This window comes from Candoia aspera, chromosome 3 (assembly GCF_035149785.1).
Source record: "Candoia aspera isolate rCanAsp1 chromosome 3, rCanAsp1.hap2, whole genome shotgun sequence".
NCBI classification, from domain to species: domain Eukaryota; kingdom Metazoa; phylum Chordata; class Lepidosauria; order Squamata; family Boidae; genus Candoia; species Candoia aspera.
In genome coordinates, this window is record NC_086155.1 from 156,115,185 (window position 1) to 156,142,900 (window position 27,716).

Below are 27,716 nucleotides of genomic sequence, written 5' to 3' on the forward strand. Positions count from 1 at the left end.
TGAACGTTTTTATTGGCTCCCGGGTCATGATTCAGCCTCCCCGCTTTGCTCACTCGGCAACTTCACAGAAGGACGGGGGGGGGGGGGGGGGAGCAGCAGCAGCAACTGGCGCTGCCCCTGCCCAGCCTTTGCTCGGACCGGGCCTGTGTGTGCCAGTGTGACTCGCCTCACGCTTGGGAAGAGCTGTTTTCACACATTGGGGGCAGGCTCGCAACTAGGGTCTGTGTCACCCGGGGCAAACATGGATTCAGTGCCCATTTTGGTACCCCGCAGCGTGACGCCCGGGGCACATGCCCCGCTTGCCCCCCCCCCCCGTTGCGGCCCTGACTGGGGGCCAGAGGCTGCCATACGTTAGACTTCCTAGCGCTTGCCCAGCCCTTTTTCAGCCCGTGCCAAAGTATAGTAAGTGGCCACGTGCCCTCCTCCGTAAACAATGGAATGATATAATTTAGCCCTAGAGAGCCAATCTGGTGTAGTGGTCAAAGGCACTGGGGAGACCCAGGTTCTAGTCCTCCCTTTAGCATGAAAGCCAGTTGGGTGACTATGGGCCAATCACTTTCTCTTAGCCCTAGACTTTGTTGTTTATTCATTTAGTCGCTTCCGACTCTTTGTGACTTCACGGACCAGCCCATGCCAGAGCTTCCTGTCGGTCGTCAACACCTCCAGCTCCCCCAGGGATGAGTCCGTCACCTCTAGAATATCATCCATCCACCTTGCCCTTGGTCGGCCCCTCTTCCTTTTGCCCTCCACTCTCCCTAGCATCAGCATCTTCTCCAGGGTGTCCTGTCTTCTCATTATGTGGCCAAAGTGTTTCAGTTTTGCCTTTAATATCATTCCCTCAAGTGAGCAGTCTGGCTTTATTTCCTGGAGGATGGACTGGTTTGATCTTCTTGCAGTCCAAGGCACTCTCAGAATTTTCCTCCAACACCACAGTTCAAAAGCATCGATCTTCCTTCGCTCAGCCTTCCTTATGGTCCAGCTCTCACAGCCATATGTTACTAGGGGGAACACCATTGGTTTAACTATGCGGACTTTGTTGTCAGTGTGATGTCTCTGCTCTTAACTATTTTATCGAGATTGGCCATTGCTCTTCTCCCAAGGATTAAGCATCTTCTGATTTCCTGACTGCAGTCAGCATCTGCAGTAATCTTCGCACCTAGAAATACAAAGTCTTTCACTGCTTCTACGTTTTCTCCCTCTATTTGCCAGTTATCAATCAAGCTGGTTGCCATAATCTTGGTTTTTTTCAGGTTAAGCTGCAAGCCAACTTTGGCACTTTCTTCCTTCACCTTCATCATAAGGCTCCGCAGTTCCTCTTCGCTTTCAGCCATCAAAGTGGTATCATCTGCATATCTGAGATTGTTAATGTTTCTTCCAGCAATTTTAACTCCAGCCTTGGATTCCTCAAGCCCAGCTTGTCACATGATGTGTTCTGCGTACAAGTTGGATAGGTAGGGTGAGAGGATACAGCCCTGCCATACTCCTTTTCCAATCTTAAACCAGTCCGTTGTTCCATGGTCTGTTCTTACTGTTAATACTTGGTCGTTATACAGATTCTTCAGGAGGCATAGAAGATGACTTGGTATCCCCATACCACTAAGAACTTGCCACAATTTGTTATGGTCCACACAGTCAAAGGCTTTAGAATAGTCAATAAAACAGAAATAGATGTTTTTCTGAAACTCCCTGGCTTTTTCCATTATCCAGCAGATATTGGCAATTTGGTCCCTAGTTCCTCTGCCTTTTCTAAACCCAGCTTGTACATCTGGCAATTCTCGCTCCATTAACTGCTGAAGTCTGCCTTGCAGGATCTTGAGCATTACCTTACTGGCATGTGAAATGATAGTTTGAGCATTCTTTAGTGTTCCCCTTTTTTGGTATGGGGATATAAGTTGATTTTTTCCAATCTGACGGCCGTTCTTGTGTTTTTGAAATTTGCTGGCATATAGCATGCATTACCTTGACAGCCTCATCTCGCAAGATTTTGAACAGTTCAGCTGGGATGTGTTACCAAGAAAAGTGCACAGACTTGTCTACGCAATCACCAGGAATCAAGATTGACGAAAGGGCCTCTATAACATAATTCAGCTCTAGGGTTAGTGCAAATCCAAACAAAAGAGGGACAGAGCAGAGTGTGTAATATGCGCTATAATACATGCATCCCATCTCCCCCTTTTTTTGGTTTTAAGCTTTTAACAAATTTTTAGAAAGATATAAAGAAAGAACTACTGATAAAACATGAATAAAAAACATTATAGAAGTACTTTTTAGGGATGTTTTCTCCCATTTGTTTCCATGACTGCTGTACTTAACATTAAACTTTGAAGGCTATTGCTCATTTCTGTTTAGGTTGTTTAATTCATTAGTTCTCATAATTCTTTTCCTAGAAACCATATTCCAAATGTCTAAGTTTGCCTTGCTGTGTCATGTGCAGTATGTTCCTGCTTAAATATGGTTAGATTCTGTAACAGAGATAAATTGTCAGTTTCCCAGTCTTGTATCATTGGCAAAGTTTCTCTTTTCCAATGTTGTGACATTGTAGCTGCCAGCATGTATCTTAATAAATTGTGATTTTTTTTTTCATTTACATTTTCTGGAATTATACCAAATAGAAATAGTTATGGTTTCAGTTCAAATTTTATTTTTAGAATTTTCTGAATATTTTGTTGTATTTTTTTTCAGTATTTTTGAGTTGTTGTTTTTTTTTACATGACCACCAAATATGATAAAATGTTCCTTCTTTGTTGTGGCATTTCCAATATATATTGTTATATGATTTGTCTATATTGGTAATTATTGATGGAGTTATATACCATCTGTACCATTTTGTACCAATTTTCCCTTAAATTGTAGCTTGGGGTAAATTTTATTGATTCTTTTTCCATATTTCTTCCCATTGTTGTACTGTGATTACTTCTTTGTTGTTTTGCATCCACTTTATCATACAGTTTTTTACTTGTTCCATCTCTATGTCATATTTCAATAACTATATATATATATATATATATCCAAGTAGGTGTCTTGGTTTTGTATAAGTGTTTCAAATTCTGACATCTTTCTCAGGGTTCTTCCTCCTTTCTTGAGATCACTTCTTATTCTTCCAGCAATTTGTAAATACATCAGCCATGGAAAATTCCTACCTTCATGGAGCAATTCTTGTTGTGCCTTTAATCTGTTTTCTGAGTCTGGACAGTGCTGGATGAAGGGTATATGGTGCCCTGAGGCCACATTAACTGATGGCACCTCCTGCCAATGTGAAGATTTGAATTTTTAGAATGATTCAAAAGGAGGGGCAGCTTTGCCCCCCGTCCCCAGCTTTGGCATTTTAGGTCAGTGCCTATTTGGCCTTAGCTTAAAGCTGCATGTGAGTCTAGATGTACCATATTGGCATATGTAATTAATTCTTTCTTGCTGTAGTTATCCCTGAAATAAGAGGCATTTGATGGTGAAGCTAATAATGAGATCACTGGGCTTTTCCTGGTTTTTAGAAGATTCCGTATTTTTAACAAACTTCGTCTTATAATATGTTGTTTCAAAGTCTTCTTTTGTTTCCTTATACCATAAATAGCTATTAATTCCATTGGCTAGACTGGCTCCTCCTATGATTGATATTATGCTGTTCAGGGATTTTATCCATTCTGTTATCTGTGATAGGCAGTTTGTGCAATAATATAATTTAACATCAGGAAATGCAAGTCTGCCTCTTTCTTTTGAGTCTTGCAAATTTTTGAATCTTACTCTGTTTTCTGGCTCCGTACATCTGTTAATTTTTCTCTGCCAATCCTCCAAGCATTTGTCTGGAACCCATCCCTTCTTGCATTCCTTCAGAAATAAGATTTTATTAAAGTCAGGAAGATACGTTCCTAAGCAAAGGCACACAGAAGTATAATCTTAAGTTACAAGTGGGATGATACATTACAACTCCAGAATCTCTGGCACAGCAAAATGCACATGGTCTGTTGAGGATATGAGTTCTGATGGAATTTACTTTGGCCTTTGATTGGATAAGCAGCCTGTCTTCTTGTCCAGGCAAAACAAGAAAAATTCTGGCAGCAATCCTGATTTGTGTGTGCAAGAGCCCCACCACTACCAAAAAATATGCAACCTCCTTCAGATTTGCTCATAACATTCCCTGCACCCAAATTAAGCCATGATCTGGTTGGTTGGTTTGGCTTAGTAAGTTATGGAAACACATCTTCTAGATTACATGTAAAAATAATTTGTCGCTAAAAGTGTTCTAGCTACACTGGCATTACATGTAAGGTTCTTTTAGTTGAGATCTTTTTGGTCTAATAAATGTAGTGACATACAAAGGTACATTAATACTTTTATTAATGGAAAGCACAGTATTAAAATTAAATTTAAATATTAAAAACAAAAATACTTTACATAATAATGTAAAGTAGTCCAAACAGGAAGTGACCAAGGCATTAATGACTGTAAGCAGGGCCTCCCAGTCCAGGACAGGGTGCAATTGGTACATTTAAAAATTTTAAATTACATCTTTTTAAAAAAACACTAAGATCTTGAATAGAAACAAAATGACATAATAATACTGTGACTGCATATTTATATTTCTTGTGTTAATAATCCACTGAGTGGATCGAATGGCCACAAATCAAAGTTCCCTGTTTCATTGGGGAAGATTTAAGCATCTGTTTTAAAAGTACGTTTAAATCAGTAAAGTGCTTCACTTGATTCAGATCATTCCCAGTTAAAAGAACATAATTAAATTTTTTGAACTATTCTTTTTACTCTAAAGAATGATTTTTATACTAATATTGTGCCCTAATAAGCTCACCCAACAAACTGAAATAATTCTCTGTTTGAACGGTGTTTAGCCTACCTTTTTATTGTGAACGGGCATTTAATTTAAAATAATTTTAATAATTTTAATTTATTTTAAATTAAGACATTTTAAAAAGTCTTAATTTAAAATAAATACCTGAACATTGATTTCCTCCCAGATCCCCCTTCTTTGGCTGGCATTTCCTCCAAGCCAAAGTTGGAATTTTCCAAGCCAAAGTTTGGTTTTCATCTAGCTGAGCCAAAAACTACATGAGTGGTAAATGACAAGGCAAATTAGGAACTGGAGCTGAATTGAATCAGGCAAGCAGCTTCCTGCTTTGTCCAGCAGCCAACAAGGTGCCTCCAACCCCCCACCCCACCCAATGATTGCTCTTTCTTACTGTTGCTTCTGGTGGATTGAGAAATAGAGAAGGTGCCCAAGAGGGTCAGGAAGATGGAAAGTACAGGCTCGGTTTGGGCCAGTGCTGATTTGCTACTGGAGTCTTGTTGCCATACATGACTCTCAGGCTTATTTTGAAGGCACTTTGCAAGTGATCCCTTATCTTCTTTGAAAGGAAAAAGCTAACCCTTTTGGGGCAGCCTGCTACAAAGCAGAAGGAAAGGAAGGAAGGGAGTGCCAGAAAAATAGGGTCCATGTCCGCTTTGGGCTCTGACCACATCCACCCCTGGAATCATTGCTTCTTCCACCATAACTATGCAGTGTCGCCTCTAGCAGATTACTCCTGCAGGAATGTGGTCTTCAGCAGAAAAAAGTTGCCCACCCTTGGTTTGCCTTTGTAAATTGGTCATCGAATTATGATGCAGCCATGCAAAAAGGCCCTTCCTTTACTGTGGCTTGGTCTTAAGTGCAGTTAACACTAAGGGACAATTGGCTATTCCAAGCATCTGGAATCTCAGTCATGGCCACCTGCTAGGGTGGAGTTTTCCAGCACAGAATTGGGAGAAGAGCCAGAAGGAACAATTTTGTATTTGCCTGGCAGAGATGTGACTCAGAGCCGGAAGGAACAGGTGGAATAATGTTGCTTTGGGAACAGCAAAGTGATGAGTATGCTCATGCTTCCATCCCTGCAGAGTGAGCTGAAAAGAAACCAATGATCACTACATTCGCAACTGAGCCAAAGCCAAACATTTCCAAATCCCAGTTATTTTGGAGCAAGAGTGCAAGCAGGGGCATTGTTCTCTTATTGGGAGGAACTGCAGCATTAGGCTATATGGGCTACTCCTCCCTGCTTATGATAAGTGCAGGGCTGCAGCCCTCAACTTCCATGCCTTTAATCATTGCGAGAAAGGATCTGTGTGCCTAGAGCTACTTTTTCCACACTGGTCATGTACATGGACCGCAGGGATGGGTTTCCTGCAATCAGGAGATGTGTGGGGCCATGTCTGTGTAATCCAGGGCTTCTCAACCTCGGAAACTGCCAGATGTGTGGACTTCAACTCCCAGAATTTCCCAGCCTGCCATGCTGGTGTAATCCCTTCCCCTCATTCTTTCAACAGATATTGGGAGGGAGGGGCTATTTGAGTCTCCTTCAGGCTAAGGAATGGGAGACCATAGAAAAATTCACATAATCCTGAGACACACACATAGTCCTGAAGAACATGCACTGCAGCTGTATTTGAAATATTACTGAGTACAGCTAATGAGGGAAAAGAATTGGAAATTATGACTGATTGCTACATAGCAGTAAATTAGTATACTACAAAAGACACAGCCACCTTACTTGAAACCATTTGTATGTGCTGCCTAAATAAGAATTAAGCAAAGAAACCATAGAAATATTGTTTAAAGTCCTAGAAAATTGATGGAGTGGCTCTTGCATATTCAATCTGTTTTGTAGAACCTTTCCCCTGCTTTCAGGGAATTTTTTCATATTTCATATTTTTCATCTTTTCAGCATTCAGGCTTACCAGTTGCCTTTATCAAGACTACTAAAGAAAGGCTACAACCAACTTTTGAAACAGTTGTTTATCTGCAATGCCTGACATCAACATAGCTGATACTGGTATTGCAACTGAAATAAACTTACTTCTGTTCCTCTTTTTGATTGCTACATTGCCAAGAAAAAAGAAAGCAGTGGAGACCATAGGTTCCCTCGCATCAAGGAAGGCAATATGGAGTTTGCCTACCAACCTTCTTAAACAAAAAATCAACTCTACTGTTTACAATCTATCATCATTTTTTAACAGGAGGATGGAATCAAAGGGTTACATGACAAAACAAACATTAATTTTGAAAGGGACAGATCCTCTCACTGTAAGATAAAAAGAGAGGAGCCAAGGAAATTAAAACAAGAATTTGATACTAAATGAAATATGCTTTTCATTGCTCTGCCTTTTTTAAGTTAGATATTATGCATTCAGAGGGTGGCAAAGTTGCCATAAAGTAGTGCACTGAAAAGTACTGTGCAACTGTCAAATAGTTTGCAAAGGAAAATAATCTATCTGCAGGCAAAGTGGTTTGTCACTGCTTTCTTTCAGAATATTTTTTTCAATTTCACATTCTAGCCTACAACCTTGGGAGTTCTGGGTGGCCTCCTTTCCAAATACTTTTCATTTGAAACACTGCTTAGCTTTTTGTTGTTGTTGTTGAGATCAACCAAAGGCACTTAGTTTCTGCTGTCTGTTGTGATGTAAAAAGTCAAGGTTGATTTGAGGGACTTTATTTTAAATTATATACCTATAACCAGAAAGAGAGAGAAAGAATGAGCCCACATATTGCTTGATTTTTTTTTCATTTGGCTTCCAGTCAGGCATGTTTATTAATAATAAAATTGTTTCTCATGATCATTTTCTTCCTCTGTTGCAACACCTTTGCTACTTTCTTTAATTTAGGAAAAGTTCCACTGGTATGTTACAAGATGTCAAGTTCCATAATTCCAGCAAGAGTTTTGTCATAATTTCAACTGCACCAAGTTGGGGAGGGATAATCTTTAACTATTTGCACCACTTGCCCTTAAGTTTTTTGGCTATTCAATCAAATTATATCTGCAGGTGGGGCAATATAATTCCTTACAGTTCCAGTTATGTGGCCATATAAAAACAAGTGGCAATCACACCCTAATCACAGTATCTCCTGGCTCAAACAAGACTGCTCCATTTTGACCACGGATATAAAGCTGTGTCTTTCAGCAGCAAACTGAAAGAGCCTGTTAAAAAGTCCCAGAGAATGAATTGTCACATTCTTGCATCTGTTTTATTCAAAAATGAATTTTTCAGAGATGAAACTAGTTGTTAATGCACAGATGAAAACTGTGTGCTGTAGTGCCATACACCCCATGATTTAAAGGCATATGAATGCTGAGAATGTAAAACGGTCAAAACAGCCTTTCTTTATCCCACCCCTACAGCCTGCCCACAAATAAAAAAATCTGTGTCAAGGTCCATTTGTTAAGCAGTGTGCCCAGAATTTGGGATTACATTATATGTCAGTTGCACCACAGAATTAAGAGCATTGAGAAAAGAGAGCAAAGGCACAGTTGTAGTCACTATGCTGAGGACATGTTTTGCAAAAGTATTACCATGTCCTTTAAAATAAATTAATTCTCCTTTATGCCAGTTGTTCTTGTACAGATTTAAACAAGGGGAAAGATAAAATGCATTTTGATAATTTTGATACTGGAGGAGGGAAAAAAGAAGCCTAGGATTTGTTTGTGTGTAATTGTTTGCCACACACATCACTTGCTGTTCATAAGTTTGTATCTGGACTTAAGACTACCTCTCTATACAGAAATGGGAATCTTCCTGGAGGCAGGCTGCACATTCTTAAAGCCGACATCAGCACTGGTTATTTCCCATTTCTTCTGGGGATGTACAGTACATGTTTTGATGGTGCAAGAATTTGCTTGGAATTCATGCTGTTGTCAGGATCATGTCATCTTGAGTCAACCAATTAATCCATCTAATTTGGTATTATTGAGATTGACAAATGCTAAGTGAAAACAAAAGAAACTGCACAGTAAGTTAATTAATGTGTGAACCCTATTAAAGTATGGCTCTTTTAGCTCTGATTTAGTATGATGGTGAAGCTAGTCACTGTGATTTATAACCATGCTTTGTGACTTATCATGATGTGTGATGCTGTCCACTGTGACTCCTTCAATAACATACGGTTAAAATAAGCCATGCCTTAGTGCAATGTGTGAACCCAGCCATTGACTGCCAGTAGCTCTCTGGGTTTCAGATGAATGTTCTTCCAGCTCCCCCTCAAGATTCTAGACCCTGAACACTGGAACTTCTAATCTACCTTTAGTTATGACTTCCCCCATGTTCAAGCGCACACAGCAATTATTAAGAACCCAAATAGTCTATTAAATTTCTAGATCTTGAAGCATCCATTGTAGGATGCATGAGTGGATGCTTAGATACAAGTCAAATGGCAAGTGACTAGGTTTTAATTTATTTGATTATACCCCATATTTTAACTCAAGGTTGTAATAGGAGAGGCAATCCTTTAAATCTCAGGCAATAAACTATTAGGGGCTTTATGGGTAAATACCAACAGCTTAAAATCTGCCTGGTATGCTATTGGCAACCAGCACAGCTCTTTCAATACAGACATCCTATGATCCTGTGTCTTGTCTCCATGTCAGTGGGCCTTCAGCAATAGCTAAATTGTATTTGTGTCCCACCTGATAGAGGGCTGATTTATAGTTACTGTTATTTTATGTTATTTTGATTTATTTCTACTGCTGAGGTTCTTCAAGATTCTGTTATTCCATTCCTGCTGTGCCTGCTTCTTGACTTCGGCTGTCTTGAAGGGCTGACATCAGTCTTGAAAGCCTGTCCAAGTTTTTCTCTGTCCCATCTATACTAAACAAAATCAATGTGGGGTAGTTTTAGTTTCTTTCTCATACTTTCCCCTTTCTCAGGAGCATGAGAACTTTTCTGTAAACTCTCCCTTAACTGCTCATTCCTTCCTTCTGCATGCCCAAGGCCAACCCTGTATTCCTTTAAACAAATATACAGTATCTGCAAGCAATAGGTTATCTTTGTCAAAATAATATTTTGTATGAGGTCTTATGTCTTGCTTCCCTTCAACAATATGATGTTTGGAGAATTGTGCCAGGAATAGTGTATTCAGAAATATATTTCAAAGCATGCAAAATGATTGGCATGCTTTGTATAAAGGACAGCGTTGCAATATGCACTAAACATATAAAATGAAGAGAAGAGAAAATTAGATAATTGCTTGAAGCAGCTAAATGGGGAGATGTAATATACACAATAATTAAGATTCTAGCACATACTTGAAATCCCTTCTACTATCTATAGGTAAAGGTAAAGGTTTCCCTTGACATTAAGTCCAGTCGAGTCCGACTCTAGGGGGCGGTGCTCATCTCCGTTTCTAAGCCTTGGAGCCAGCGTTGTCCGTAAGGACCCGTCCATGGTCATGTGGCCGGCATGACGACACGGAACGCTGTTACCTTCCCGCCGAAGCGGTACCTATTAATCTACTCACATTTGCATGTTTTCGAACTGCTAGGTGTGCAGGAGCTGGGACTAGCAACAGAAGCTCACCCCGCTGCGTGGATTCGAACCGCCGACCTTTCGATCGGCAAGTTCAGCAGCTCAGCGGTTTAACCCGCAGCGCCACCGCGTCCCTACTATCTACTATCTATAGGAACCAGTTAATTATGCACAGTTAACCTTCACTTCTTCAGCAAAAGATCATTACCTTGTTGTGGTGCTGGAGCTTGAGCACCTCAATGATGCCATGAGCTAAACCGTGAAGGGCCACCCAAGACGGGAAGGTCATGACAGAGAGGTCAGACTAAATGCGATCCCTGGGGAAGGTAATGGCAACCCATCCCAGTATTCTTGCCGTGAAAACTAAATGGATCAGTACAACCAGACATATGTCGGTATACCATCGGAAGATGAGACTCCCAGGTCGGAAGATGGTCAAAATGCTACTGGGGAGGAACAGAGGATGAGTTCAACTAGCCCCAGACGTGATGACGCAGCTAGCTCAAAGCCGAAAGGACGGCTAGCAGCCGATGGTGCTGGTGGTGAACGGCAAATCCGATGTTCTAAGGATCAACACACCATTGGAACCTGGAATGTAAGATCTATGAGCCAGGGCAAATTGGATGTGGTTATTGGTGAGATGTCAAGATTAAAGATAGACATTCTGGGCGTCAGTGAACTGAAATGGACTGGAATGGGCCACTTCACATCAAATGACCACCAGATCTACTACTGTGGACAAGAGGACCACAGAAGAAATGGAGTAGCCTTCATAATTAATAGTAAAGTGGCTAAAGCAGTGCTTGGATACAATCCAAAAAACGACAGAATGATCTCAATTCGAATTCAGGGCAAGCCATCTAACATCACAGTCATCCAAATATACGCCCCAACCACAGATGCTGAAGAAGCTGAAGTAGAGCAGTTCTATGAGGATCTGCAGCACGTACTGGACAACACGCCTAAAAGAGATGTTATTTTCATCACGGGAGACTGGAATGCTAAGGTGGGCAGTCAAATGACACCTGGAATTACAGGTAAGCATGGCCTGGGAGAACAAAACAAAGCAGGACATAGGCTGATAGAATTTTGCCAAGACAATTCACTCTGCATAACAAACACTCTCTTCCAGCAACCTAAGAGACGGCTTTATACATGGACTTCACCAGATGGACAACACTGAAATCAGATTGACTACATCCTTTGCAGCCAAAGGTGGCGGACATCTGTACAGTCGGTAAAAACAAGGCCTGGAGCTGACTGTAGTTCCGATCACGAACTTCTTCTTGCACAATTTAGGATCAGACAAAAGAGATTAGGGAAGACCCACAGATCAGCTAGATATGAGCTCACTAATATTCCTAAGGAATATGCAGTGGAGGTGAAGAACAGATTAAAGGGACTGGACTTAGTAGATAGGGTCCCAGAAGAACTATGGACAGAAGTTCTCAACATTGTTCAAGAGGTGGCAACAAAATACATCCCAAAGAAAGAGAAAACCAAGAGGGCAAAATGGCTGTCTGCTGAGACACTAGAAGTAGCCCAAGAAAGAAGGAAAGCAAAAGGCAACAGTGATAGGGGGAGATATGCCCAATTAAATGCAAAATTCGAGGTTAGCCAGAAGAGATAAGGAATTATTTTTAAACAAGCAATGCGCGGAAGTGGAAGAAGACAATAGAATAGGAAGGACAAGAGACCTCTTCCAGAAAATTAGAAACATCGGAGGTAAATTCCAGGCAAAAATGGGTATGATCAAAAACAAAGATGGCAAGGACCTAACAGAAGAAGAAGAGATCAAGAAAAGGTGGCAAGAATATACGGAAGACCTGTATAGGAAGGATAACAATATCGGGGATAGCTTTGACGGTGTGGTCAGTGAGCTAGAGCCAGACATCCTGAAGAGTGAGGTTGAATGGGCCTTAAGAAGCATTGCTAATAACAAGGCAGCAGGAGACGATGGCATCCCAGCTGAACTGTTCAAAATCTTGCAAGATGAGGCTGTCAAGGTAATGCATGCTATATGCCAGCAAATTTGGAAAACACAAGAATGGCCATCCGATTGGAAAAAATCAACTTATATCCCCATACCAAAAAAGGGAAACACTAAAGAATGTTCAAACTATCGAACAGTGGCCCTCATTTCACATGCCAGTAAGGTAATGCTCAAGATCCTGCAAGGTAGACTTCAGCAGTTCATGGAGCGAGAATTGCCAGATGTACAAGCTGGGTTTAGAAAAGGCAGAGGAACTAGGGACCAAATTGCCAATATCCGCTGGATAATAGAAAAAGCCAGGGAGTTTCAGAAAAACATCTATTTCTGTTTTATTGACTATTCTAAAGCCTTTGACTGTGTGGACCATAACAAATTGTGGCAAGTTCTTAGTGGTATGGGGATACCAAGTCATCTTGTATGCCTCCTGAAGAATCTGTATAACGACCAAGTAGCAACAGTAAGAACAGACCACGGAACAACGGACTGGTTTAAGATTGGGAAAGGAATACGGCAGGGCTGTATACTCTCACCCTACCTATTCAACTTGTATGCAGAACACATCATGCGACATGCTGGGCTTGACGAATCCAAGGCTGGAGTTAAAATCGCTGGAAGAAACATTAACAATCTCAGATATGCAGATGATACCACTTTGATGGCTGAAAGCAAAGAGGAACTGAGGAGCCTTATGACAAAGGTGAAAGAAGAAAGTGCAAAAGCTGGCTTGCAGCTAGACCTCAAAAAAACCAAGATTATGGCAACCAGCTTGATTGATAACTGGCAAATAGAGGGAGAACATGTAGAAGCAGTGAAAGACTTTGTATTTCTAGGTGCGAAGATTACTGCAGATGCTGACTGCAGTCAGGAAATCAGAAGACGCTTAATCCTTGGGAGAAGAGCAATGGCCAATCTCAATAAAATAGTTAAGAGCAGAGTCATCACACTGACAACAAAGGTCCGCATAGTTAAAGCAATGGTGTTCCCCGTAGTAACATATGGCTGCGAGAGCTGGACCATAAGGAAGGCTGAGAGAAGGAAGATCGATGCTTTGGAACTGTGGTGTTGGAGGAAAATTCTGAGAGTGCCTTGGACTGCAAGAAGGTCAAACCAGTCCATCCCCCAGGAAATAAAGCCAGACTGCTCACTTGAGGGAATATTAAAGGCAAAACTGAAATACTTTGGCCACATAATGAGAAGACAGGACACCCTGGAGAAGATGCTGATGCTAGGGAGAGTGGAGGGCAAAAGGAAGAGGGGCTGACCAAGGGCAAGGTGGATGGATGATATTCTAGAGGTGACAGACTCGTCCCTGGGGGAGCTGGGGGTGTTGACGACCGACAGGAAGCTCTGGCGTGGGCTGGTCCATGAAGTCACGAAGAGTTGGAAGTGACTAAATGAATAAACAACAACAAAACCTTCACTTACACACCATCTTTAAAATAACTTTATAAAGATTTGCCAGACCTACCATAAAGATTAGCAGTTCCTGGAAAAACTAAAACTGATACTAATGGTTTTAACTAACCAATGGAATCATTCTCAGAAAGACAGGCAACCTAGTTAGGTCTGCACTACTTCACAGTACAGGTGAGGCTCTTTATATCTATCTGTCTGTCTGTCTGTCTGTCTGTCTGTCTTTCTGTCAAATTTGTCACCGCCCATCTCCTCCCACCAGAGGGACTCTGGACAGTTTACAACAAAATAATCAATTAAAACAATAGACATACAATATAAATACAGTATATAAAAATACAATTACAAGTAGACAATAAATATAAAGATAAAATCCAAGTGGCAGATGATCTAACTCAGTCCATGTGTGTGATGAGCATTCTAGGGCAGTAGCCATCCCCAAACATGATGATTCCCCTCCCTACCCCAAGCCAGGAAGCAGAGCCAAGTCTTCAGATTCCTCCGGAAGGCCAGGAGCAATGGGGCTAACCTCACCTCTGGGGGTAGGATTTATGCAGAAGATTCTCTTCATATAGAAAAGTAGATTTCACAGACATGATTATCACTTTTCTTGACATATTATTTTTCAGATTAGCTACAGTAGTGTCATGAGTACTGATGGCGAGCAGGAGGGGGCCTCTATCCAGGGGGGAAAACGCATGCGCAGTACTGAGGAATTAAGCAGCCATTCAAAGAGACACAGATCAGACCCGCCTTAACTCTTGGGGTTTATCTGTCTGGGTTTTCCCACGCTTCTTCAGTTTGTTAGGATTCTGTCTTATGTAGCAGTAATAAACACTAGAGACCTACTCCTCGTCTCAGCGTGATTCCTGACTGTTAGGACAAGTAGACTAGCATATACCAGGGCTTCATTCTACAGTGTGCTATCCTCAATGCACTCAACTTCTGCCTAACATTAGGGTGAGCCATGATGAATAGGATATATTTGTTCTTAGTACCATCTTACATTTGCAACCTTAAGCACACAGTTAAAAAGAGGTAGCATGTTACAAGAAAGAACAGTCAGACTAGGGGAAATAAATTTTTCCAAGGTCTAGAAAAATTGAAGGCAATGAAAAACAGGCAAATAGAAGACAATGTGGCTGATACATGACACAACCATAAGCTTAGAAGAACTCAAAGTAGTAGTTATTAACAGTCAATCATATTGTTGGGAGAAGGCAGTCCCACAGATATCAAGTACCATGAATGTCTGTAAAGCTGACAACCAGCACCTTGAATTCCATTCAGAAGCCAACTGGGAATCAGTGCAGCTCTCTGGATGGAGGTGTTACATGGGTGTCTCAAGGTGCACCCATAAATATTCAAGCCACATTCTGGACCAGCTGTAGCTTCTGAACATTCTTCAGGGGCAGCTGCATATTTAAGGTGACTGAATGACTGAACAACTGACTAGGGGCGGAGGATGACACCATTTTTTGCAGGGTAAATAAACATTTGGTTTGAACCATGATGTCAACATGTCATGCATGTTGGCCAGGCATGATTTTGAGAAGTATAGGGTTTTCCTGCATTACCTACTCTATATTAGGGTTTATGCTAGTTTCCTGCCCCCAAATGTCAAGAAACTGCATCACTCATATTCAGTGACTGCAGTCACAGAGGGTTTCAGAGGCTACAAAAAGAGGGTTTGAGGGCTATAGTGTTGGATCTCAGATTGCCCAGCTGAGGGATGCAGTTTATCCTTGGTGTGCCAGAAACTATGTATTGTGCAGGATTGTTAATGCCTTAATACAACGAAATATTTGTGTTGTAACTACAGAACACATCTTCAGTTGGGGGGGGGGTGTTGTGGAATGAGGTAAATCCTGTTGAAGTTGTCTGCTACTTTGCTACTTTGTTTTATGGAGCAGAAGAACTACTGAAGAATTGCTGTAATTATATGTATGTGCCCGTTTGTTATCTAAAGCTATTTGTGTAGTTTTAGATAAATGCACATTGTCAAGCACAGATGAAGACAATGCAGAGATTGAATATTCTCCTTGAAATTGTTTCAATTTAATCTCACATGCTTTTTTTTTACTGGATGATTAGGAAACTGTGCAGAAGACTGCAAGTAAACATGAAAGGGGCACAGACTGCTGATAAAATTCAGTTGTTTCAGCTTACTTCTATTTTCCATTAGCTGTCAGTAGTAAGACATTTACACAGATTTTAATTTGCATTGTTTTTTCAAATAAATACATTTCGCAAAGAAATAGTAAAGATAGTATCTGCTGAAAGCCTCAGTACACCCAAACTACCATTTTAGATGAGGAAGGAAAACTGTTTTGAAAATGTCTGTTCAATTGAGTTATGTTGGGAAGGGTTCAAGTCACAGCAAGATGAAGAACTGAACCATTATTAAACTTGATTCATTTAAGCTAAGCCATAGTTTGTTCAAGCCAATTCTGATTTGCAAAATGCATCAAGTGTTAACTGTGATTTGGAAACCACATGTTGCACAAAGCCCAAAATAAGCAGACCACACCAACTGGAATCACACAATGTACTACGCCACTGAAGCCTTCTGATTTAGGTTTGATGTGTTGTGTGGACCCAGTCATCTATGTCTGTTAAGCAAAGCATAGTCTAGATCAGCCTTTAACTTTTTTACCCTGGATGAACCCTTGAAATAATTGCATAAAATTATATCTACAACTAGCATTGTATAGTGCATTAAAATGGCCCTCATATACATGAACTGAATTAGAACTTTCATTGCCATCTGGATTTTATATTTATATTTTGTATTTATATTTATATTTAATGTATTATTTATGGCTTTATTGTATTTTAAATCTTTTACCTTTATTGTAAACTGCCCAGAGTCCCTCCTCTGGGGGGAGATGGGTGGTGGCAAAATTTGATGAATACACACACACACACACACACACACACACACACAAATAGTGCATGCTGTTCCAAAACCTTTTTCTTTCCAGTCATGATCTCTCATGGAACCCCACTTGAGCAAGGCTGGCCTAGACAGTATGAACACTCAATCTATGTCTCACAGCAGCCACAAAGCTTTTACTTTCCTTTGCCAGAACTAAGGGACCTTCTTCCTTTTGTTACATTATCAGATGATGACAAGCCACCACTGTGTGCTTTTTTAGTTTCTGGATGTCACTGCTATTGTAATTCAACCCTGTTCTTGGAGATCTGCAATAACTCTGGATATGCAGGTTTGAGATCAGTCCTAGAGGTCCGATGTGCCCCACCATTAAGTACCTAGGTTTTTCTATACAGATCATTACATCCAAGTCTCTGCTGAAGGGGGATTCCTAAGAGTCAAACTTTAGATTGTTGTGCTCCTAACAGAAGCATAGCCATAAAGAGACTGTAGGAGCTCTAGCCTCAGGTTTCCCTAGCTATTTCTTAAAAAAAATTAAAAACTTTGCTTCCTGGAAAACCTCCAGGTCCTGTACAGCCGTTCAGCTAACTTCCTATCAATTGAAGTTATTATTTTCCACAGATATTCTAAGCTTCCCAGACCTCTTGCATCAGGATAGTTACTGTACCTTTGCTTAAGTAAGGAACAGTAGGTTGGAAGTGAAATGTTCTCACTCTGTGCTCCACCATGCAACTCAGGGAGGAGGAGAAAGTGTTTGGTATTTTCTGTCAAGTGAAATGTTATCAGTCCTTTGCAAGTCTAATAGTTTTGAGGCCAAGGCTTGTCCTGATGCTGATAAGTGCCTGGGAGACTGCATGAGGAGGAAAGATGGGGCTATGTCTTAATATAAATGTTAGACTAAGCAGCTTGGCTTTAACCATTAAGTTAAATCCATTTAGGCAATATTTATTTTTGTTGGCAAAATCATCCTTCTTTTAACAACTATAAGCAGTGTTTGAACAACTAAGATAATGGTAGAGGTGATTTCTGAAAAATAAGGGAGAACATTTTTAATACTGAGATGTGTTTATTTATAGATTAGCAACAACGAGAGAGTTTTAAATACAGCTGAGGTTAATGCTGAGTTTCTGCAAAAAAAAAAAAAGTCAGAGACTTCAGAGTTTGCAATATGACTGTTCACACGTGAATTAAATAAAGTTCTCAGTCAGTATGAGTCATGTGTTGCTATGTGAAGAACTTCATAGTGGAAGTTTATGGCACAAGAATTCCTCAACTTAAATACATTTCTCTTCGTTACATTAAAAAGATTCCGACCATATTTACAGTTATGACATCATTACCTTAAATAAAAGCCTAAACATTAAAGTATATTTGTGTACCAAGTTAAACTTGAGATACTTAATATATTAAGGTGTAACTCAATCTCTCCTTCCCAAAACCGGCTTATAGTGTTAGGTGGACAAACAAGCAGTTAAAAAGGCTCTTATGTTCACTTTAGTGTTTGGCACCCGTAACCAGACCATCTTCATAATCACCCATTAATTGTAGCATGTATGTTCCGGTGTGGAGAAGAAGTTGCCCTGTTACTTGGGCAACCTGTGATAGAAAACGAAGCATCCTCCTGTGAAGAAGATAACACTTGGCTTAGTCCACTTGGCCAATTGGATGGTTACCAGACCATTACAGCAATGTGTTATCTGACAAAGATGGTTCAGTTTGTCCAAAGCAGCGCTGTTATAAGTAGCATTTTTTAAACTGTCATTCTTTTCAATTCTAGCCAATTTCAAAATGCTATTGCCCTCAATTGCTGGAGATATTGGGAGAAGTTCATAATGAAAGCACCTCCTTTTCTAATACAGACTGCATTCTAAGGTCATCTGCAGCTGACTTTAGATGTCTATGTCAATGACACAAGACTGTCTTTTCTGTTGTGGCTTCAGCTATGGGACATCCTAAGGAGATCTGCCTGAAACAAAATTCCTTTCAACAAAAGCTTAACGCTGCATTTTCAGTTTTGCTAATAATTTTTCTGCTGATTTGCTGTAAATTGAGTGTAGCACTGTGGTTTTATACATATACACTGTTCTATAATTTAGATATTAAGGGCAATTAATATATTGATATTGGGTGAATCTCAAAACCTGGTTTTTGCCTGTTTTGGGTTAATGTATTGTACAAACTTAATAATCAATAGTGGCTTATAACAAACCATGGTTAAACTTGATTAGTGTAATGTACAAAATAGTCATAAGATCAGTTGCTTCTTTAAAAGAAGTTTCTACCACATTTGAATATCTAATTTATTCAACAAAGGATTTTTCTGGCGATCAAGTTATTATGGCTGCTGATAGAAACTTATTAAAATAAATTATTACTTCAAGATTAGGTTGCCCCATAAAAGTCACTGTCTTAATTTCATCATAGAAAAATGTCAGTGCGAGATGCACAGTAATATTTTTTAGATTTAAAAATATTAATGCGTAAGTTCCAACTTCCATTTCATTCTGGGAAATGTATTCCCATTCCCATTCCACAACAGTTACATATTAAGTTCTCACATGAGAAGCTATAGGCACTACCATCATCTAGTGCCTCAATATCCAAGACTTCAAACATTTTCAGTTGCTAGTTCTTTAATTCAGCTCAGCCCAATTATTTTAAAATGTCATGTTATCATATCTATCTATTGCTGAATATTAAATTCCCATTGTAAACTACATCAAGGTAGCAGAATTACTGACTTCTAGTATTTTCTCAGTTTAAGAAGTATTTTATAAGACTGCTTGACTGTAGTTGTTTCTTACATGTCATTCTAAACATGAAGGTTTAATTCTTTCAGGACTTTAGACAATGACATTTAGCTTCTACAGCCTTAACTATCTGCACAGCATTTGTATAGAAAGAGTTAAAGTAGAAAATGGCTGCAGCAATTGTTTGATATTATACTGAGTCGGGCAGCGTACAAGTTTAATAAATTATGTTTTCAACACTTTTACTTTAAATGAAGCAAGCATGGAGTTAGCATTCAATAAGCTGAGGCTTATCAAAATTATTTATGTCAACAAAGAATTTTTGTTTTTCCTATTGCACCATTGGATGTTAATACTAAGCATCCAATATTGCTCAGCTAAACTATGGAAATAAATAAGCTAGTGATTCCGCCTGAGGTAGTTGTTTCTTATTCTTACATTCCATGCTTCCTCTAAAAAGCCTAATGCACCATATCTAGATTCACCCATCACTGTCACCTCATAACCACCCTTGAAGTAGGTTAGCCTGAGAGATAAGTCGCAGAATGCCTCCATGGTTTATGGGGGGGGGGTGGTATCTACCTTGATCCCTCCAGTTCAGTCAGATGTGCTCATATTTGATTTGTGGCCTTTTCATAGGCACCTATACCTGATAGACTTCTAGTCCAGGAGGGCTTCTCTTATGACCTTTGGCCTGCTTAAGATAATAAAGACATAAGACTACAATTTGCCCTAGTTTAGCCTGTAAGAATCTAAAGCCTTCCATAAGCTCTTGTTGCAGCCAAAGGTGGAATTTGCTATTTTTCTGATTACATAAGCTATTAGTAATGTTTCATTAGAACATCTGTAATAATTTTGCTTCCATGTTCAACACTAGAAATGTACACTTACCTTAGAACAGTTTTTGCTCCCATACACTTGATGTCATAGGACACAGAATAGATTTCATAGAAGGTAGCTTTTACATTCAGACAACCAATGAAGTCCTTAGGATTCAGTTTGTACAAATCCAAAGTAATATTTGCTACTCCCATTTTCTTTGGTTGCTGTATTGTTGCAGTACCATAATTTGGTCCCTATATCAAAATGCAGAAAAACATGCATGAAACATTAGATTTTATTTGCCCAAACATTTGCAATGCCTGTTATATTGTACTGAAAGTTTGGGACAAGTTTAAGTGTTTCTTTCTCTTCTTTTAACTTGGAGATATGGATTTGGATACCACCCTTCCTTCAAAAACAGAAGACCGACACATAATTATTTCTCCCATAACTACAACAACCCAATTAATTAAGTTATAGTATTACATAATGGCAGACCCAGTGTCACCACCATCATAAAAACAAGGCTTAAGTTTACATGGCTGACTAGTACATTTTTTTCAGCTAAAAACAAGACTGAATTTCATACATTAGTTTCCATTTGTGTAATAATATGCTGTTACGTTTGGAACAGAAGCATTTGTCAAGGTATGCTTTAATATGTTAAAATCTCTGATAGCAACATACTAAACTATGGCAAATACATACAAACATTTACAAGTGTAAATTCAGGCAACTCAATAAGGGAAATACTGGGAAAATATGTTATGGTTTAGAGTCAATATTCAGTAGGCAAAGTAGAACCAGAAGCTGAAACAACTAAACAGTGAGACAAGTTAAGGAAGCTGAATAACTCCTGTTCCTATTTAGTTCGTGAAAGATAACTCTTAATAGTAGTAATAGTAGTGACATCTTAACTAATTGCACAGAATTGCAGAATTCAGAAATACAGCCAGCCAGGTAAGAAAAACAGTAATGCATATAAGAAAATTAATGCTTTCCTTCAAAAATAGAGCTAGCTAGACTTACATGGCACAAATCAAATGACAGAGTGAGGTAAGGAAGGATGAGGACTAAGAAAAATGATAGAGAAGCAGCTCATAAAAGTTTTTGGAAAGAGACTGATTGTGGGTCACTTCTGTAAACCAGAGGAAAAATATTACAAGAAGAGAAACATTGTTCTGGGCACACTTGAATAGACCTTGAGGCCATTATTTATTTATATAATTTTTTCTCTGCCCTCTGAGCTGACACAACACAACACACAAGGCTTTGATTCTCCCCAATTCTCTTCACTCAATGACACTTGCGGTACTGCTTCTGAGACAAATGCAGAAGAAAGTCATACCAAGCTTGTTGTTGGCTGTAGTGCACTACTTTAGAGGGGAACACTTACTGGCTTCCATTTCTGTCCCTTATCCAAAAGCATGAGTTGTGTATTATCCCCTAGTGACTGGAAGAAGTCTTCAGTATCCACCACTGTTCCATCTTCTTCTAGAACCAGTGTTATTAATCCAGCAGTTATCATCAACGCATCCAAGGTCTACAGATGAAGAAGTTCAAGAAAGCTTAGTTTTAAATGCCCCTTTATTAAAGCTATCCCATAAGGCAGGTAGAAAGCATTTCTGATTTACTGCAAATAACCCAGAGATCTTTTGCAGTAGTTCTGTTGTGTGTGTAAAGTAGAAGATGCATTTTAACATCTACTGTGCAATCAAAATACAGATCTTAATTCTTCCTGACACTATATTCAGGATTATGTAGTAAAGGTACTGTAAGCTATCTAGAGAATCTAAGCAGAAACTATCCCAGGCATTTGGAGCACAACAGAAACTTTTAACGGTTCTGGAACAAGAACGTTTAAGGCATGATTAGCAGGCTTATGTTTTTTCAGAGAGTCAAACCTTGTTGATAAGCTCCTGTAAACTGCTTGCCACAACTCCTTTCCGGCTGCTTCTGTCATGGTTACAAATACGGAAAGGCCGAGCTGCAGATGGAAGAGGAGCAAGCAGGGCTTGTCTTGTTACTGATCCTACTGATGTTCCCACTGATACTAGAGATCTGAAACAGAAATACAGTACTTCTTTACCATAGTTCAGTGTCCCTACTAACTGTGGAAGTTTCAGTTAAGAAGTTTCAATTAGCAGCCTTTACCACTCTGGAGCCACTGATATATTATAGTCCCTACAGCTGAAATTCTTAGCCAGCATGAACTGGCCTTGCTGATTTGGAATTTGGGGAGTTGTATTCCAGAAATATCTAAGAAAAGCAGGCTGTAGTTTTCCCAAAATCTATTGCTAAATCTATTGCTAAACATATGGCTGCTTCCTCAAACTGCTTGCTGAATTACAAGTCCAGAAGGATCTGGCATGAGCTTTTTGTTTTTCAATGACATACTTCAAATTTAGTTTTTATTTTAGGCCCACCCATTCTAGGAGCCACCTGTGACATGCACACAAAAGCCAAACACAGCCTTTGTCTGAACCCCCCCCAACCTGGATCCATATTCCTTTTTGTAGAGGGAATGAAGGCAACTCTTAACTTGACATAGCTGGCAAGTTTACTAATTTTATTCTTACGGAAAATAACAGCTTTTCTATTGTATCCAGTTTGTAGAATGTCTCCTATGTTCATTTTTGGCCAATTTCAGTAAACTGAATATGGCTATCTGGGTACAGACCATTAATGGTTTGCAAACCCACCTAAAGATAAATCTCATTTGGGAGAGTTTCCATATTAGCATTATATCTTTAGAATACTAATAACTGGAGGCCTTGCCAGCTTAACTATGATGACCCACCAGCTGAAAAAGCAAACAAAGATTTGAGACCATACTAGATTTCTCCAACCTAGCTTTAATGTCCAGTTAAAGGGTCTAATGGCTTGTAACTATATTTAATACTAGCACATTCTTCTTCCTCTTTCGTATCCAGATCAAACCTTAAGCTGCCAATATAACGCCACCTTCTTGGCTTTGTCATTGGCCAAAAACAAGTCATTTTCAGTCCATACTAGCACATTATGGGACTTTTATTCTGGGCATAAGATTTCAGCAGGCTCTCTCCTACAAAATATATTTGAACTATATAAGATTAGAAAGTTCACCAGCTTTTTATTAGCAACCAGTTAAACAGTTTAATGGATGAAGCTAATATTAGGTACCACCAACAATGGTTTTATTGCCATTAATGCAGGGGCAGGGAATTGACAGACCAATTGTACACCTTGAACCCTTTTGTGGATCTTAAGGGCATAGCAAGAATCATGACTTTAAATCCAGCTGCAGATTGCCAAAACCTGGTAGCATGTTTTTTCAGGAGCTTTTACCAGGACACTTAAGGAAAAATGATTTGCTAAGTCAAGTTTAGTGCACCTAAAAAAGGGAACAAAATGAAAGTTCAGAGATTTTAAAAGGAACCCCAAAAGAACATTCCCCCCATTTTCAGGAAACTACCACCCGCCCATGCAAAAGGTTTGTCAACCCCTGCTTTAAAGGAACGTCAAAGGAGAGTCGAGCTATTATATGTAGAAAGTTGGACAACTGGTTACATTAGCTAATATAATTCCTACTGTAAGATATAATTTACAGCTTAATTTATCCATTGAGCTCTTACTTCTGGTTAATTTATAAGAATTTAGTGCAATATATTTGGAAGGTGTTTGGTTAGAGAAGGCTGGTTTTAGCTTTCGCTTGATTGCCAGGGGGACCTATCCAAAATCTCACTAGGTACAGGCATTTCTTCAGGTACACCTGATGCCAATTACAGCAGTAAGATTCATGTCAGAGGAATACATAATTTGATAGACCACTTGTGACTCTGTCAACAATGCAATACAGATTTAAACATTCTTCCTTATATTGCCCCATATTTCTTAAGCCTTTTAATAAAACTATTTGTTAGTCCAAGGCAAATTTGCAACAAATATGGGGCCTAAGAAGCAAGCTGCTGCATATGTCTAGAATTGCAGCCTTGTAAAGCAGGATTTACAACCTTTTTACCCTAATGTCCTTTGATGTTCCAGCTGCTGTTGCCCTTAACATTTCTGTACTGGAATAAAAAAATATCTCACCACCAGTTCACATAATACCATAGGCTCAAAACTCAGCCACAGTTTATTAGAGCAAAATGGCATCAAATTGCATTACGAGCTTACAAAATAGGTTTGCGCAAACTTTCAATATGGCTGCAAGTGCATAGGCTGTCTACTTCAGATCATCTTGGGTTGTGTGACATTTGTTTCCAAAAAGGCTTTATGTCCCTGAAGGCCTTATGGAAAAAGCAGTGCAATTAATGAGTCAGACTAACTGCAGCAAAGGTTTTCAATGGAAAAAAAATGCTAAATAGGTATTCAATCACACTGTGATTAAAGCTCACATGACATCCAATCCTTAACTGAATGGGTCAGCTTTAAGTAAAGCTTTTTCAAGGGTTTGAAACATCAATACTAGTGATGCTTACTTGATAATGCTTGATCTCAGCAAAAGTCTAGCTCAATGTATGCTTGTCCAGCTTAATTTTTAGTGTTCATCACACCAGTCTACAGGTAGTTCTCATTTAGTGACCACAATTGGGACCAGCAACTTGGTCATTATTCAAAGCAGTCACTAAGTAAAACTGCAACTGTGCTTATGATTTTATTTCAGCTTTGCAGACCAGCAAAGGTTGTAAATGTGAGATTGGTCATAAACCTACTTTTTATCACCATCAGAACTGTGAATGGTTGCTAAATGAGATAGTCACTAAACAAGGATTATCTGTAATTTATTTTTATTACACTTCTACCCCACCTTTTCTCCATGAGCTTAGGCTGCATATATCTGTATTTGTCATAGCGTGCTGAATTAACAAAAGTGCCTGGGTTGGTACAACATTCTGAACTGTACCCTAACTATGCCCCTGCTTTGGTTTAATGGCTTAAGAGGTAAAAAACTCACATTTTGTTCAGAGTCCCTTTCCAAAAAAAAGGCTTCATGTATTTAACATGCTTTCTAGCTTATGCCAAGGACTGGACAGTTACATCTGGAATACGAATTTTACGATGAGCTGTGTCAGCCAGGCAGTCACCCCAACAGGCCATTTTAATTTAGCAATACTTTAAGCCACTACAAAGCAGCGGAGCTCGTCTTTTCTCGCAGTGTAAAAAGCACCCCGACGAATACACACGAAGGGAGCGAGCCAAGTAGCTTCCTTTCCTCTCGGCAACCGAGGTCAAGGCGACACCCGGAGGCTCCCCAGTTCACTAGCTGACGATGTGGCGGAGAGGCAACAAGGCGTGGGTACCGGAAAACACCTCGCTGGAGGATCGCCAGTCGATAGCCAACGCCAAGCCCGGGTTGAGGACAGACGTTGCAGCCATGGATGGGTCTGGCGGGGGAAGATGAGGCGCCGAGCAGCGCGAGACAAAGGCGCTTCCCGGGCTAGAAAATGCAACGCCGTCGGAAAGGGAGAGGCTAGGCGACTTCAGCTGCGCCAGCAAACACCCCGACAGGTTGCCTTGGTAACCAGAACACGCGCGCGCGCGCACCCCACGGGGTATATGGGATAGTTGCCGGCTTAAGTTGCAGCATACTTACCGCAGCAAAACCACCGCGTAATCGCGAGCGCTTTCCACAGCCATCGCCACCTACTCTCCCCTCTCGCCTACGACCGCCTCCGCTACTCCTTATGAGCAAGAGCGCTCCGCCCTCCTTGTCTTTTACGCAGCAGGACCGCCTATTGATCGGAGGCGAAAGAGGAGACAGAAACCCAGTGCGCGGATGGGAAGTGATTTCAGAGTGTGCGAATCTTCGTTTGGGTGGCGCCTGACGCTTTTATTTGCACAAGGCTGATTGGATCTTTTTGCAGTCCAGAGGGTATTTTTAGTAATGGTCTACAAATTTATAATCTGAAGCCATCTCCCCTCTTTCGTTTCTGCTCACCTTTTACTGCTGAACTGTTTAGTGCTACAAGGAAAACCATGGCTTTATTCTGAGCCATGTCCTTCATAATTTTGTCTGAAATTGCCTTCCTCTCTGAGATTAATTCTATTTACTTCTCCAGTGCAGGCATTGTATCTGTTCTTGATTCTAGAAAACAAAACTTTTGACCTCCATGCACGATATTTTAGATCAGGGTTTCTCAACCAAGGTTCTGAAAGAGGTAACTAGGAGTTTCCTGGGAGATCATGATTTATTTTAAAAAATTATTTCAAATTTGGGCAACTTCACATTAAAGAGGTACATTTCATTATTTTTAGTTTAAGAACACTGTTAATGCATATTTACAGGCCTACACTTGAAAGGAATATAATAATTTTGTAATTTCTGGCCTATATTTGAGCCTGAATGTGCAGGAGTTCCCTGAGGCCTGAAAAATAATTTTGAGGGTTCCTCCAGGGTCAAAAGGTTGAGAAAGGCTGTTTTAGATACTGTACTTAAAGACTGCCATCATCCTCCCCTTTCCAAAGTTTTATTTGGTGTTTCCAACTCCTTTATGTTTCAAAGATCTTGGTTTGTTCTGTCACTAGCCACTCCAAGGACCATAGAAATCTGCCTTATACAGACAGCTGATCCACATAGAGCATTATTGTTGACACACATTGGCAGCAGTTCTCCAAAAGTTGGGGAAAAGTTATTCTAGATCTGCCTGGAGATGCCAAGCTCAGAGTGCACACACTTCAGCATATTGGTAAGTTTCTTGGACTATGATACACAGAACAGGACACAGTGTTCATATGTGACCTGAGTACATTTAGAACTTTTCTCATGCTCCTGATACCATACTATTGCTTCTGCTATATAAGAGTGCATGAACTGTTTTGCAGTAGCATTGTGCTGCAAACTCATATCAGCTAGTGATGAACTAAAAGTCTAGAGGACACTCTACTTCCTGTGAGACTTCTCTCCACATTGACCCAGAGCTCTTAATGGCTATGTTGTTCAACCAATGTGGATCCTTCAAAGAACAGGATCATCTAGTATACATTTACTCTTGTCAACAGAATTTTGAGACTGTCAAATGCTTTGCTGAAAATAATATATACTATATTCATAAATCCTCACTGTTCAAGTATTCTTGATTAATGCATGAGAATAAAAATGTGTAGAAGATAGCTGTGCACATTTACACCATCCTTGCATCCTTTTGCTTTTTCCACTGTGCCTATTTTATTTCCCAGCCTCTGTGAGAAGGTCTGGAGAGGGGAGATGCTCACCTTTGCTTGCATATCAGTACAGTTTTCCATGCAGTTTAGGGATGGTACTATATCAAGGTCCCAGACTGAATAGAGTGCAGGACTCATATTAAGGCAAATTTTAGTAAAGCTTCTGTTCGGGCTACCTGGTTTAATACAAGTTTGTGAAGAGCAAAGTCGGGAAGTGAGGCATGACGAGCAAGGTCAGAGCATCATTAAACCTCACACATTAAGAATGTCTGAATCAGACCAGTGGTCATGAACAAAGTCATGAGCCAATTTACCTTCTTTGCTTGGCCTTAAGATCATTAATCTTTATCTAAAGCATGAAAATGCCTTTGTTAATTGTGCTTGACAGAGATGATTTTGACCTTTGCAACCATGAGTATTATTT

General features: G+C 39.9%; 1 protein-coding gene across 2 annotated transcripts; it reads right to left on the minus strand.

Moving 5' to 3' along the window:
* Positions 1-9,289: 9,289 nt before the first annotated feature.
* CIDEA (cell death inducing DFFA like effector a) lies at positions 9,290-25,867 on the minus strand. Of its 2 annotated transcripts, none has more exons than XM_063299088.1 (5): positions 25,725-25,867; positions 22,054-22,210; positions 21,546-21,692; positions 20,219-20,403; positions 9,290-9,613 (listed from the first exon to the last, which is right to left on the minus strand). In XM_063299088.1, the coding sequence occupies exons 1-5, from the start codon at positions 25,766-25,768 to the stop codon at positions 9,508-9,510; spliced, it is 639 nt and encodes a 212-aa protein (XP_063155158.1). In that variant the 5' UTR covers positions 25,769-25,867; the 3' UTR covers positions 9,290-9,507. The 2 variants fall into 2 exon arrangements, with proteins under 2 accessions (XP_063155158.1, XP_063155156.1); XM_063299086.1 differs by lacking the exon at positions 9,290-9,613 and adding an exon at positions 17,630-18,198 and having other exon boundaries at positions 25,725-25,857.
* Positions 25,868-27,716: the final 1,849 nt, after the last annotated feature.

Bases quoted from the DNA above. Each gene is read 5' to 3' on its own strand.
- CIDEA (XM_063299086.1), bottom strand. From the start codon at position 25,768: ATGGCTGTGGAAAGCGCTCGCGATTACGCGGTGGTTTTGCTGCG. The intron at 20,404-21,545 runs GTAAGTGTTCCC...ATTTTGATATAG, and splicing joins AGGGACAGAAATGGAAGCCA to GGACCAAATTATGGTACTGC. The intron at 18,199-20,218 runs GTAAGTGTACAT...TCTTCTTCACAG, and splicing joins GGAGCAAAAACTGTTCTAAG to GAGGATGCTTCGTTTTCTAT.